Source organism: Globicephala melas, chromosome 10 (assembly GCF_963455315.2).
Source record: "Globicephala melas chromosome 10, mGloMel1.2, whole genome shotgun sequence".
Taxonomy (NCBI): Eukaryota; Metazoa; Chordata; class Mammalia; order Artiodactyla; family Delphinidae; genus Globicephala; species Globicephala melas.
The window spans coordinates 96,234,332-96,249,196 of NC_083323.1; the positions used below are offsets into that span (position 1 = coordinate 96,234,332).

The following is a 14,865-nucleotide window of genomic DNA, read 5'->3' on the forward strand; positions in this document are numbered from 1 at the left end:
ACTGTGCTCCAGCCTGTGCCCTGATTAGGAGAACTACAGGTTTTGTCCTCTGGTAATAGGATTCTGCTGAGATGAAGGAGGGCTCCTCAGCAGGGAGGCCCTGAACTCTCTGAGGCAACCTCCCTGCGGTGAAGGGAATCCAAGGTAGTACCGGGCATCTATGACCAGCCAACTGCAGAGATCTGTGTGGTATTTGTCCCTGTGTTCAAGAGAGAGCAGTGGACCTAGAGGTCAAGAGACCTGGGCTAGTCCACGTACTAGCCGTGTGAACCTAGGCAATCACCTGACCTCTCTGCATTCCATTTCTGGTCTATAAACTGGAGATAATAATCTTGGTCCTGTCACTACCAGTCGTGTAGGATTTTCATGAGGTTCAAATAGACTAAGGATGTGAAACTGATTTGTAGACAGCGCCACGCTGCTTGGGTGGTAAGGAACTGTATCTGCGCACGAGTGTGCCCAGGGCGCTGGTCTGTGCTCAGGTCAGGATGTAAGTCTGTGGTTCTGCTAACACAGGGTAAGACGCAGGCAGAATGGAGCAGCACAGGCTGGCGGTCAGGAGCCTTTGGATCTGGACCCATCCTTGACGGGCTGTGTGACCTTGGGCTAGTCCCTGCCTTCTCTGGTCCCAGGGTCCTCTCCCAAACAGTGACAGCCCTGTGCTTCGTGCTTCAGACACCCAGCCTCACCCTCCAGGGCAGGCAGGGCCGGTCCCACGTGCTCCCCTGAGATGCAAGTGAGCCGTGAGGGAGAGAGTCGAGAAGAAATCAGCAAAGAAGGGCTAGGGTTTGAGTGAAAAGGAAACGGGGAAGAGGGGGTGTGAGTGAGCCTCTGGTAGAGCGGACCCAAGGCCCACTGGACGGGGAGGGCAGGAGGCGGACAGAGGCGCTATGCCGGCTACATTCATCTGGTCCGCAGGCCCAGGAGACCAACAGGAAATGCAGGGGGAGCCAGCTGGGGAGGCTGCAGATGGGAAGCTCCTCCTGGCTGGGGCCTCAGGTGAGACTACATGTCTTCTGGAGCCGGCTGGAGGGACGAAGAATAAGAGGAGCGTGTCTGTTCCTCCCCAGCTCCTTGCTTTCCAGGCCCTCCCTGGCTCCCAGACCCTGCTTTTCTCTTCCAGCTCAGTGATGGCCTCCGGACACATCGCAGGCCCCCTGCCCCTCACCTCGCCGTCCTCCACCTCCCGCCAGCTACCTACCTCCTGGGCCATCCCTGCCTGCTTCTCTCCTCTCCACCACCTCCCTCTAGCCCCCCTCTCCTCTTCTCTTCCTCTCCTCCCTTCCCTCTCTTCTCCCCCCTTCCCTCTCTGCCCCCTAGTTACTGCGAGCAGTGGCAGGTCTTCTTCTCACTGAGGAGTCTCTTGATCTGAGATGTCCGCTGTGCCCGGCGCTGTCCAGGGAGAAAGAGAGGAGTCGTGAGGGTCCCAGGCCTCTGAAAGGGAGCTGCCCCTTGGAGAGGGGCGTGGGAGGGGAGAGGCAGTGACTGTGGCTGAGGCCATCTGTCCCAGAATTAACTCTGCGCCTTCCTGTCTCTCCCTCCGCGTGGGATCTGGGACGGGGCCCAGCTGGCAGTGAGGCTGCTGAGCAGTGGGCCGAGGGAGCCAGAGCAGAAGCAGGTCACCGACACAGGGTACCCTTGTTGCCGCACAGGCCTCAGGTGCGCAAGTGCCCCGCGGGGGAACGAGGGCGTCTGGGGAGGCTCACTCACCCTGCGGTGCCAGTATTTAGCAGAGAAGATGCAAAATCCAGTGAGAAGCAGAAGACTGGCGACCCCCCCCAGCACCACAGCCAGAAGCTTCGGCCAGGCGCGGGCGAGCACCGGGGGCAAAACTGCAAGAGAGCGAGCTGTGCTCAGCTCCCTGCCCGCTGCACTCAGGCACAGGGCACGCAGCAGGGGGGCCCGAGGAGGGAGGGCCTCGTTGCCCTGCCACACTTGGGTCTGGTCCTTGGGCTGGGAGAGCGGGGCAGGGTGCACGGGGCCCTCAGGGGCCCCCAGGGCTGGAAGGGAAAGGCTGGGGAAGGGGTTTTAAGGTTTAGACACTGCACTGTACCCTGGGGAGCTAGAAGCGGCGGTCCACGCCATGTGCCGTGCGCATGAATGTGTGTATGTGTGTGTGTGTCTCTCTGTCTGGGTTTGAAGAGGAGCCAGGGAGGGGGGCTCTTGGTCAGGTGGACCCCATGCCTGGGCTGTAGACCTTAGGGAGATGGGAACTTGTAGGACTACAAGAGCCCAGGACCACACCCCACTTCACCTCATCACCCCTGTGTCCAGGCACCATACCTAAAACCCACCCATCTCAGAGCAACTGGGAGGCTGGGTGGTCTCCACCAGCCTTGGGAGGGTCCCACGGTGGAGGAGGTCGGGGCTCGGGGTTAGGCCACGGAATCTGGACTCTCACTCACTCTTGACCTTGGATTCCAGCAGGACTTTGCCCTTGTCGCTCAGTAGACACTGCCACATGCCTGCTTCAGGGCCCAGCACCGTCACCAGCTTCTGCTGATCTGAGACCCTCATACTCTGGTTCTCCTTCTTCAAGCTCAGTGTCAGCCTGGGGGACGTGGGTCCCAGCACCTCACAGGTCAAACTGTTTGGGGACTTAGTCACTGCAGAGGGACAAGAGCCTGAGACTGGGAGCCTGGACCTCTGGGTTCCCAGCACCTCCATGCTCTAAAGCGATTCGTAGGACAATGAAAATGATACTTTACATTGGCATTCCTCTTTTAGCCTCTCAGAGCACATTTTCATGCAGTTATGATGGAGGAAACAGGGTTTTTGAGGTCCAACAGTCTTAGATTTGAACCCCAGCCCCACTGCTTACTATCTGTGAGTCTCTGAACAAGTTACTTACCCACCTGAGCCCCAGACAAAAATTAAATGGAGAAATACATGTAGAGCGCTTGACTGGGGCCCGGCAGGTACAAAGCATCAAATATTAGCCGTTATTATTTGTGAAGTTGTTATGATGATCAAGGAGATAAGGATGGGGAGAACTCAGTGTGGCGTCTGACCTTGTCACCATCACTGTCGTACTGTTACCCTCTTTAGGAGAAAGCCGACCCACAGAGGGGTCACAGAGGGTCGGGCAGAGGCAGAACTAGAGCCTGGTTCTCAGGGAGGACCCCTGGGAATTCTAGCGGAGGCCACCTTAGGCCGGCTCTTGGATGTCAGGGACGGACAGAGGATTGCAACCTCAGTTCAAAACCAGCCCTTGATTGGCTCCATCAGGCAGCCAGGGCCTAGGCATCCCTCTGGGGGCCTGTCCTGCCTTGAAGGGTCCCAGGGCCAGGTCCCTCCAGCCCCACCCCGCCCTCACCTTCTCAGCCTATCTCCTCACCTCTCATCACCACGAGCTTCACTTCCTGATACAACTTCCCCTTGGTGAGATTCAGGGTCAGGTTTCCAGAACCTGCATACTGAGGCAAGGCCTGGGGCAGAGTCAGGTGGAGGGGGAGCCCCTTACTCATGCGGAGCTTGAGGTCCTTGCGAGCCTTTCCCACAGTCACCTTCCCGTTGTTCAATGTGAAGGTGATCCAGGACTCGGGGGAGGAATTCCCCTTTGCCTGCAGCCAACTCAGCTCCCCGCTCAGATTTTCATCTCCGAATGTGAGTGGGAAGGAAAAGTTCATCTGCTCCCCCTCCTTTGCATAGACTGTGCTGGAGACCTCTTGGAAGGCTGGAGGGGGACGGGAGAGAACCCGGGTCCATACGTAGGCACGCGGCGGGTAGGCACGTGGTGGGGGGAGACGGGAGGAGACCAGGTGAGTCCAAACACCCAGGCTGCCATTCAGGCGCTTAAACTCCCATCTACCTCTCCTCTCCTCTCTCAGCTCTGCACCCCAGGGAGGTCCCACGGCAGCACCCCCTCCCCCTAGAAGCCCTCCTAGAACAGCCCAGCCACAAGGGGCCTCTCCCTCCTCAGGATCCTAGAGCACAGAGGCCATTTGGCCTGCACCACTTGGGTACATAAGTTATCACCCTTCACAAGATAAGAGCAAATCCTGGCTGACTACGTGCCAGGTGCTGTTCTAAGTGCATTCCGTACGTCACTTCTGCCCATAACACGACAAGGTAGGCTAGACCATCCCTGTTTTACAGATGCAGAAACCAAGGCACAGAGAGGTTCAGTAACTTGCCCAAGGCCACACGGTTAAGCCAGAGCCAGGATTTCAACCAGAGTCCACACACTTCACCACCGCACACCCTACTGTGTGTCCCGTAAGCACCTGGAGGACAGGATCTGGGGTGGTGCCTGCCTTCTGGGCTCTCTTTTCCCTCCCAAAGCCTAGCTCAGGAGGCATCAAATTTGCAATGTCAGATTTCATCAGGACTGGCTCGCTGCTCTGAGTGTCCCTGAATTAGTGGCTTTGCCAACTTGGTGGGAGGGGGGAGCTGAGGCAACGGAGAACATAGACGCCCTTGACAGCCCTCCTTTGGGGTTTCCTCCTGGGTCTCTGGGGTCCCTCACGTCCTCACATCCCCTGTCCCTTCCTTCTCCCATGTCCACTACCCTGAGGCGTGGCTGTAAATGAGAAGCTTGAGGAAGAGAGGGCCCAGTATGTCCCCCAGGGCAGACCCAGAACTGGAGCAGCAGCGAGACCAGAGGGACCGTCTGTCAGGCCAGGGGGCCTGCGGAGGAGGGGAGCGCCTCTTACCCAGCACCAGGATGTGCTTGTTGAACACCAGCGTCTGCTGGGCCTGGGAGACGGTACATGTCCAGGTGCCACTGTCCTGCAGCCCCACCTGGGGCAGTGACAGACTCTTGGCCTCATTCTTCCTTTTATTCCCTGGACCTTTCCATTGCACTGAAGGGTTACTACCAGAGGGGCCTTCCAAGGTCAGGGTCAGGCTCTGTCCCAGCAGCAAGCGGGTGTCCGAGCTGGCAGTCACTGTGGGGGGAGCAGGCCAGTTGTGTCACACACACGCACCATCTTCAAGGAGAAGGGAAGAAGCCAGGAGACCAAGGGTGTCTCTCTGTTACCCCCATCCCAGCATCTCCCTTCTGCCCATCCCCAGCCCAAGGCAGCGTTTCCCTCTCCCCTCCCCCTCTCCTTGTCTCTCTCAGTCCTTCCTCTGTCTCCTGCCTTTCCATTCCCCTCACCCCCACCCCTAGGTCTCTTCGACTCCCCCTGCCTGACCCAAGACCTGAGGAGGGGCTGAGGAGATGCAGCGGCCTGTCTGATCAGTCTCTGGACTGTTGAAATGCCACCAGCTCAGGTCCTGGTTTGGGTACAGGGATGGGAGTCAAGGAGGAAGGGAGATCGGCTGGAGGTGTCCTCATCCCAGGCTGCCCCACTCACGTCTGAACACCTGCAATTCCACCTCGAGCTTCTTGTCCTCCACTTCGCAGATGTAAGTCCCCGAGTCAGGTACTTCAAGATCCTTGATGACCAGAGGAAAGGATCCTTGGTCCCACAGGTTTATTTTTGATTCGACTCGAGAGTTCAGGTTGGAGGCACCTGGGAGTAGAATGCCACTGTATTGAGGAGGTTGGGGTACCCTGGAGGCACGGCACCCCCTGGCGAGGGCGGTGCCCACAACTCTGCTGATCTGAGTTGCTCATTTCCAGCAGAATCTGCCTCGGGTCCTAATCTGAGAACCCCAGACTGGCGAGGAGGTCCCAACACATTCTTTTACCAGGCCAGGACAACATCTCACTAACCCAAAATATAAAATCTTACCTTCATTTAGAGAGCACCAACTCCTACATGCCAAACACTTTACACGCATCATCTCAAGTAATCTGCACAACAGTTCTGAGAAATAGGTACTGTTTTGCTTATCTTGCAAATAAGGAAAGTGAGGCTCAGAGAAATTAAGTAGTTGCCCAAACTCTTGCTAACACGTTATCGGCAGAAACATAAACCAGTACAATTTCTTTGGAAGGTAATTTGTTTTGTTTTCGTTTTCGTTTTTAAAATTTTTATTGGCGTAGAGTTGATTTTAAATGTGTTAGTTTCTGCTGTACAGCAAAGTGAATCAGTTCTGCATATACATACGTCCACTCTTTTTAAAATTCTTATTCCATACAGGTCATTACAGAGAATTGAGAAGAGTTCCCTGTGCTATACGGTAGGTCCTTATTAGTTATCTATTTTATATACAGTAGTGTGTATATGTCAGTCTTAATCTCCCAATTTATCCCTTCCCCTGGAAGGTAATTTGTAATGTCTACCAGAATTACAAATGCAAATACAGAACTAAATGTTCACCAAGGAAGGAGAGGTTAAATAAATTAGAGTTCACCCATTCAGTGGAATGCTATAAGAGAAGGAGAAGGATCTTTCTATTCTGAGATGGAATAATATCTAAGAAACATCATTAACTGAAAAAAGCAAGATATTAAGCAGGCTACCATTGCTTGAAAAGGAGAGGGAAAGTTATTTAACATCTATCTATCTATATCTATCTATCCATCTATCTATCTGTCTCTCTATCTACCTATCCTGCCTGGTATATGAACAAATATTTCTAGAGGTGAATGTAAGGAAATGGTCGCCTTAGTAGTCCCTAGGGAGAGGAAGTGCATCCCCATGAGACAGGTGTGGGAGGGCTTTTCACTTTATGCCCTTTTCTACCTTTTGAATTTATTTTATTTTATTTTATTTTTTTGTGGTACACGGGCCTCTCACCGTTGTGGCCTCTCCCGTTGCGGAGCACAGGCTCCGGACGTGCAGGCTCAGCGGCCATGGCTCACGGGCCCAGCCGCTCCGCGGCATGTGGGATCTTCCCGGACCGGGGCACGAACCCGTGTCCCCTGCATCGGCAGGCGGACTCTCAACCACTGCGCCACCACGGAAGCCCTACCTTTTGAATTTTGACATCAGTAAGTGGTGGAGCCAGGATTAAGATTCAGGCTGTTGGGTACACTGTGCAGTACTGTCTCTGGAAAGTTCTGCAAGCACAGACATGCGGCCTCCTCCAGTCTCCTCATCAGAACAACCAGCACCCAGAGGAAGCTCTTCTCTTTAGCTAACTATTTTCTATGTGCAGCAGCAGCCCCAGAACTTCATTACAATGAAGGGCTTTAGCAGCTAAATTTGCATAGCGAAGACACAGGCTTTTACTTAGAATGCATATTTGCAGGGATGAGGTGAAGGCGGCTGAGATAAAGCTCCCACCCTCAACCCCCTGGCCCTCTCCCCATTTTGGCCTTGGTGTGGGAGACGTACTGTCAAGTCGGCCGTCATTCTCCCTTCTTGCCTCTTCCAGACCCCACAGCCCCTTCCCGCTGCTCAGGGCCACCCTCTCCAGGAGACCTTTCCAGATAACCTGTAGCCCTGGGCTCACACCCACCCCCGAGTTTCCTCCAGCTCTGCCCACCTCCCCTTTCATTTGTCCTGCAGGAGTCCCTACCCTGCCTGCTCTCTCCCCTGGATCCGTGTGCTGGTTAGCTCCCCAATTTTTCTGAAATCCTACTACATTCCTTTTACAATCTACCAAACTTCTTGAAGGCGTAGCCTCCTCTGGTTCTGCCCCCGTGTCACTTCTTTCGATTCTCTCCTCCACATCTGAGCACCCTTCCCTTTTCTTCCCCTTGGACTCCTATTCTGCTGTCTACATTTAGGTGCTACTCCGGACTCTCTCCTGGATCCTCTTCCCCGTTTCTGTAGACATTCTCAATTCCACTGCATCCCCTGTCGGCTCTGCAGATGACCCCCAGCCCCAGCCTCTCGCCTACATCCTGGGCCCACGTTTCCAGTGGCCCAAGGGATGACTTTATCTGGATGTCCTGCCATCACCCAAAACGCAATTGGTTCCAAATGAAATGTAACACCCTTTCCCTAAAATAACTTTTCCTCCTTGCTTCCCTTTTAAAACGTCTTCCGAGCCTCGTCATGACCCCCTTGTCCGGACTGTTCCATACCTTGTAAAAGTGATTCTACTTTGTGAAAGGTCAAAGGTTATCAGTGCATCTGGGATCAATTCATGGAGGAGACCAGTACTGAACCAAGCCTTAAAAGAAGTTCAGGCGGTGAGCTAGAGGAAAGGGTTGCAGCAAGGACATCTAGGAAGGGGGAAAAGCTCCAGGAAAGCTGCACAGGCAACCACCTCAAAGCAGTGAGGAAGGGGCTTCCCTGGTGGCGCAGTGGTTGGGAGTCCGCCTGCCGATTCAGGGGACATGGGTTCATGCCCCAGTCCGGGAAGATCCCACATGCCGCGGAGCGGCTGGGCCCGTGAGCCATGGCTGCTGAGCCTGCGCGTCCGGAGCCTGTGCTCTGCAATGGGAGAGGCCACAACAGTGAGAGGCCCGCGTACCGCAAAAAAAAAAAAAAAAAAAAAGCAGTGAGGAAAACACCTGGGTGTGAGGTTTCTAGCTGGGGAGCTGCAGCAAGCGATGCTGAGGGGAAGAATGTCAGGCAGAGGCTTCCAGGCTTAGCCTAATGGACTAGGGAGTGAAACACGCAAAGCATTGCTTTGGGAGCCGGTACTGCTGCAGGAGGAAGAGAATTGAAGTAGGAGAGACTGGTAGCAGAGAGAATTGCCAGGAAGCTTCCACTGTAATCCAGGGGAGGGGTATGTGGCCTTGGCTAATGAGGGTGGAGTTCCCATGAGAACAAAGAAGATGAAACAGAAAAACACTTCCACGGGAAGGAATGGCCATAAGCAGTGACTGATGGGAAATCAGGGACTGAAGTAGGGGAAAAAAAAAAATTGGCTCTATGGTTCAGAAACTGGGGGAGTCAGGAGAGTGATGCTGCCGCGGTCAGAGATCAGGAAGCCGGGAAGGGGAGCTGTTCTGAAGGAAATTCAAATCATGGTAACAGAACAAAAACGTCAACACAAAAGAGGTAAGAACGTTTAGAAGGGAGTACATATGTTTCAATCTCACAGGCGATCATAGAAATGCAAATTAAACCAACAATGATATATTTTTCAACCATCAAATTAGCCAAAAAAAAAAGTTTTAAATATTACTATTCAGTGTCAGCAAGGGTGCTGGTAAGATAGGCACACAGTGACATTATTATCTAGACTTATTGTAAATGGCTAGAACCTTTCTGGAAGTGATCTTGCAGTATATACCAACTTTTTTTTTTTTTTTTTGCGGTACGCGGGCCTCTCACTGTTGTGGCCTCTCCCGTTGCGGAGCACAGGCTCCGGACGCACAGGCTCAGCAGCCATGGCTCACGGGCCCAGCCGCTCCGCGGCATGTGGGATCTTCCCGAGCCGGGGCATGAACCCGTGTCCCCTGCATCGGCAGGCGGACTGTCAACCACTGTGCCACCAGGGAAGCCCTGTCTTTAGTTTTTAGAAGTTTAATTATGATGTTTTTTTAAAATTTATTTTATTTTTTAATTTTATTTTTGGCTGCATTGGGTCTTTGTTGCTGTGTGCGGGCTTTCTCTAGTTGCGGTGACCAGGGCTACTCTTCATTGCAGTGCGTGGGCTTCTCATTGCAGTGGCTTCTCTTTGTTGCAGAGCATGGGCTCTAGGCACGCGGGCTTCAGTAGTTGTGGCACTCAGGCTCAGTAGTTGTGGCTCACGGGTTCTAGAGCACAGACTCAGTAGTTGTGGTATACAGGCTTAGTTGCTCCACGGCATGTGGGATCCTCCTGGACCAGGGCTCGAACCTGTGTCCCCTGCACTGGCAGGAGGATTCTTAACCACTGCGCCACCCGGGAAGCCCTAAGAAGTGTCTTGATGTGGATTTCTTTAGGTTTATCCTGCTTAGGTTTTGCTCAACTTCTTGAATCTATAGGTTAATATCTCTTGCCAAATTTGCAAATTTTTCAGCCACTATTTTTTCCAGTACTTTTTCAGTTCAATTTTCTTTCCCTTCTCCTTCACTCATTGACACAAATATTACATCTTTTGTTAGAGTCCCACAAGTCCCTATGGCTTTGTTCATTTTTTCCACTCTATTTTCTCTCTGTTGTTCAGATTGTGTAATTTCTATTGTTCTATCTTGCAGTTCACTGATTCTTTCCTCTGTCCCCCCCCACCCCAATGTGCTGTTGGGCTCATTCATTGATCCCTTGTATTTTGGTTATATTTTTCCATTCTAAAATTTCCATTTGGTTCTTTTTATATTACCCTTTTTTTTTGGCCAGGCTGTGCAGCTTGTGGAATTTTAGTTCCCCAACTAGGGATCAAACCTGGGCCCCAGCAGTAAAGCACCAAGTTCTAACCACTGGACCAGCAGGAAATTTCCAACATCCTCTGTTTCTTTGCTGAAGCTTTCTGGTTTTCATTTGTTTCAAGCATATTTGTAATTGTTTGCTGAAGAACTTTTTATCATGGCTGCTTTAAAGTATTTGTCAGATAATTCTATCCTCTCTTTCATCTCAGTGTGGGCATCTGTTGGTTCTTTTTTTCATCCAGTTTGAGATGTTTCTGGTTCTTAGTATCAAGAGTGATTTTCATTTGGAACCTGGACATTTGAGTGTTATGTTATGAGATTCTGGATCTTATTTAAACCTTCCTTTTTAACTGGCTTTCTTTTATACCGTTCTTATTACTGCCAGGTAGAGGAAGAAATCTAGGTTCTCCTCTCACTCTCCACTGTGCTAGAGGGGGATGCTCCTCATAACTGGTCAGGGGTGGAAGTTCCAGTTCCCCACGTGGGGAAGTTCCAGTTCCCCATGTGGTCTCCATAGATCCTGGTTACTACAGGGTGATGGTAAAGGTCTTGACTCTCCACTAGACCTCTTCTGACACCACCCCAGCAGGGTGGGGTGCCTCCTGACTGCAGGGTGGGGTGGAAGTCCAGGATCTTCCTGTGATCTCCACTGACTTTACAGGGGGTGGAGGAGCCTTCTCACTGGCTGGGGGGGATGCACAGCCCCATTCTCTACTTTGCATTCTCTGATCCCATCTCAATGGAGGTGTTGGGTGCCTACACAGCCTGGGTGGGGGTGTGTGGAAGTTTAAGCTCCCATTCAGCCTTTGTTGGCATGGGAGGGTGCGGGGTCACAGTTTTCCTCTGGTGTTTGGTTGAAGTAGAGCAGTCGTTATATTGAAGTTTTTTGTCTTGCTGGGTTGCTCCTTTCCTGGTCCTTTGACTAAAGAGAGCAGGCTTCTGTGAGGCTTATTTTCGTCTGTGCCCATCAGAGCTTCCAGGTTGCCGGCTTCTTCAGCTCCAAGACTGGGGTATTCGAGGCAAAAAGAAAACTCGCCAACCTGTTGTTCTTCAGGCCCTGAGGTCCCTACCGGTCTGCTCTCTTCTCAACACCTTTCAGAATCTTCTTACGTTAGTTCTATATGCAATGTCTAGATTTTCATTTGTATTTCGTGAGAGGAAGAGTGAAGAGTATGTTACTATGGACTGAATTGTGTTCCCCCAAAATTCATATGTAGAAGCCCTAACACTCAATGTGGTGATATTGGGAGATAGGGAGGTAATTAGATTTATATGAGGCCATGAGGGTGGGGTCTTCCTGGAGGGATTAGTGCCCTCATAAGAAGAGACCCCAGAGAGCCCTCTCTCTCTCTCTGCCATGTGAGGACAGAGCAAGTAGGTGGCCGTCTGCAAGCCAGGAAGAGAGCTCTCTTAAGAACCCGACCATGGGGCTTCCCTGGTGGCGCAGTGGTTAAAAATCTGCCTGCCAATGCAGGGGACATGGGTTTGAGCCCTAGTCCAGGAAGATCCCACATGTGGCAGAGCAACTAAGCCCGTGTGGCACAACTACTAAGCCTGCACTCTAGAGCCCGTGAGCCACAACTACTGAAGCCTGCACTCTAGAGCCCATGCTCCACAACAAGAGAAGCCACTGCAATGAGAAGCCTGCGCACCACAATGAAGCATAGCCCCCACTCGCCGCAACTAGAGGAAGTCTGCACGTAGCAATGAAGACCCAACGCAGCCAAAAATGATAAATAAATAAATAAATAAATAAAAGAACCCAACCGTGCTGGCACCCTGATCTCAGGACATCCAGCCTCCAGAACTGTGAGAATATGTGTTTCTCTTGTTTGAGTCACCCAGACCATGGTATTTTGTTATGGCAGCCCAAGCAGACTAATATGTATGTCTACTCAATTTTCTGGAAAGCCCTTGTTTTTTATTATCTGCATAGTTTCCCACAGTTGTACCATAGTTTAAGCCTTTCATCATTGATGGGTTTTCAGTTTGAATTCTGTGCTTTCATATTATAAGCAATGCTTATAACAACATCCTTGCACAGGTTTCATGAAATATTCCTGATTTTATTTCTGTCAAATAGATTTTCCAGGGAATTCCCTGGCGGTCCAGTGGATAGGACTCCGCACTTTCACTGCCAAGGGTGGGGATTCAAACCCTGGGTGGGGAACTAAGATCCCGCAAACCGCGTGGCATGGCCAAATAAATAAATAAAATAAAACTATTTAAAAAATAGATTTTCCAGAATAGCTATTACTAGGTAAAAAGATTTTAGAACTTTGTATTTAGTAAACATTGACAGATTACTTTAAAAAATTAGCCTAATAATTGATTGTCCCATCATGATATAATGTTCTGAGGGAGTAGGATAAAAAGTATGTATAGTATGATATCATCTATGTAAATAATATATATTTTCCACACTAAACAAAGATCAGAAGGAAGTAAATGAAAATGTTAACAACAGATATCTCTGAGTGGTAGAATTATGGGTGCATTTGATTTTCTTCCTTATTCTTTTCTGCATTTGCCAAATATTCTATAATGAGCATGTAATACTTTAAAAATCTGGAGAAAAAAACAGTTAACATCAATAAAATTTACATAAAGGAAGTAACATATTGAAAAGTGCACACTGATATACAGTTGCATCTTACTATAGCAGATGCCATTTCAGCAAAATTTGTATAATAAAAAGATATCTAAAGAGCAAGCTGACCTGGCCCACAGATTTCACTTCTAGGAATTCATCCTACAGAGACATTTGTACGTTTCCAAAGATACCAGGTTTGACTCACTGAAGAATTCTTTTTTGTGAGAGCAGTAAAATGAAAATAGCCTAAGTGTCGAACAATATGGGATTAGTCAAATAAATCATGGTATAATTATACAAAAGAACTATGCAGTCACAGAAAAGAAATGAGGTAGAAATATATAGAGAGGGACAGATATATGCAGATACAGATAGGTGCACACACATATTGAATACAGAACAATCTTCAAAATACCTGCATAATTTTAAGAAAAAAAAAAAACCCAAGGTTAGAACCAGGGACATTGTTATGGTGTGCTCATTGCCTGAATGTCTCTTTTGTTCTTTACTATATTATATCCCCAGCACCTAGAACATTATCTAATTACTTAATTAACATATAGCCTCCCTCTCTCTCTCTCTCTCTCTCTCTCCATATATATATATACATATAATATACACCCATATATGATAAATTGATTTTATGTAAGAAGAGAGGGGAACCTATATATATATATATGCTTCTACATGCATGGTTCCTCTCTTTTTTTTTTTTTTTTGCGGTACGCGGGCCTCTCACTGTTGTGGCCTCTCCCGTTGCGGAGCACAGGCTCCGGACGTGTAGGCTCAGCGGCCATGGCTCACAGGCCCAGCCGCTCTGTGGCATGTGGGATCCTCCCGGACCGGGGCACGAACCCGTGTCCCCTGCATCGGCAGGTGGACTCTCAAACACTGCGCCACCAGGGAAGCCCCCATTCTATTGCTTTTAATGAAAGTAAACCAAGTATGGTCATGGATCTGTAGCAACAATATTCGTGAAATCATGGGTTTTATATGATAGTTATTTTTCTAATATCCATTAACATAATGAAATTATAATAGACCACCAGAAGCCATTCCCCAGCCCACCAGCAGCTGGCAGAGGGAGGCTCTGCACTTGGAGGGTCCCTGAGACTCTCAGCTGGAACCTCCAGGATCCCAGAGTTTCCTAGGAGCTGGGCTCTGACACCAGGGGTGTTCAATCCCTGGGGCTTTCCTCTCTGAACGGGGAGTGGGGCCAGCCTACCTTTGTGCCAGAAGTAGCCGTGACGCCCCAGAATCTTGGTCTGGTAAGAATTTTTCCAGCTGAAGAACAGGCTCTTATTCTGGGAAGCCTTGCAGGGCAGCTCTGCGAGTTCTCCTGCCTTACCCAGCACCACTTTCTTCCCCTGAGTGCCGGCTGGGAGCATCACTAGGTGGAAAAACAGGGGGTCAGGCTTCGAGGGTGTGGCTGCGCTGCCTCCGCCTTAACCACCCCACACACACACTGCATTTCCCAATCAGCCCCTCCTCCCAGGCCACCTGCACCCAGACTCCAAGTCTGAGCACTCACCCAGTTGCAGCACCAGGAACAGGTGCCTAAGAGAGGTTCCGGGGTCCATTGTGGCTTTGCTGAGGCAGGCAGGGACCTGGGCCTTCCCCCAAAGGAAAGGCAGGGCCTGGGGGAGACACCAGTCATCAGTCAGCAGGCGTTCACCTGGCCTGGGACCCCTTCAGGACCTGGACAGCCAGGCCAGGACCTAGACGTGCAGATCTCTAAACAAGACACCCACTGGACGTGCCACACATGCTGTACCCAGACCGGGGGTGGGTTCTCTGCCAGGTGGGACCAGAAACGGATTCTCGGAGCAGGTGGTAAATTGGGACTAGGACCAGGGAGCCAAGCCAGGTCATGAAGGTCCTTGAGTGCCATACTGGGAGGCTGGGACTCGACCCTGGGCGCTAGGGAGATTTACTTAGAGAAGGACAGGAGTAGATTTACAAGATAGATGCCTTCAGCTGTTGAGCAAACAATGAGCTGGAGGAGGTCAAACACTGGAGGCAGGATTTCAAGAATCCTGGTGAGAAAACTCCAAACTACAACTAGAACTACCATATGACCCAGCAATCCCACTACTGGGCATATACCCTGAGAAAACCATAATTCAAACAGACACATGCACCCCAATGTTCACTGCAGCTCTATTTACAATAGCCAGGAGATGGAAAC

General features: G+C 50.7%; 1 protein-coding gene and 1 long non-coding RNA gene across 4 annotated transcripts in view; one reads left to right on the forward strand and one right to left on the reverse strand.

The window, feature by feature from the left end:
• The window catches only part of LOC132597967 (uncharacterized), a 32,416-nt gene that overhangs the window by 4,894 nt on the left and 12,657 nt on the right, over positions 1 to 14,865 (forward strand). The gene's annotated exons all lie outside the window — the stretch shown is intronic.
• Positions 847 to 14,300, reverse strand: CD4 (CD4 molecule). Its single transcript, XM_030834583.3, has 9 exons — positions 14,209 to 14,300; positions 13,903 to 14,067; positions 5,301 to 5,459; positions 4,656 to 4,889; positions 3,338 to 3,676; positions 2,406 to 2,606; positions 1,711 to 1,832; positions 1,325 to 1,392; positions 847 to 1,026 (listed from the first exon to the last, which is right to left on the reverse strand). Exons 1-9 carry the CDS (start codon positions 14,255 to 14,257, stop codon positions 996 to 998), a joined length of 1,368 nt encoding a protein of 455 aa, XP_030690443.1. The 5' UTR covers positions 14,258 to 14,300; the 3' UTR covers positions 847 to 995.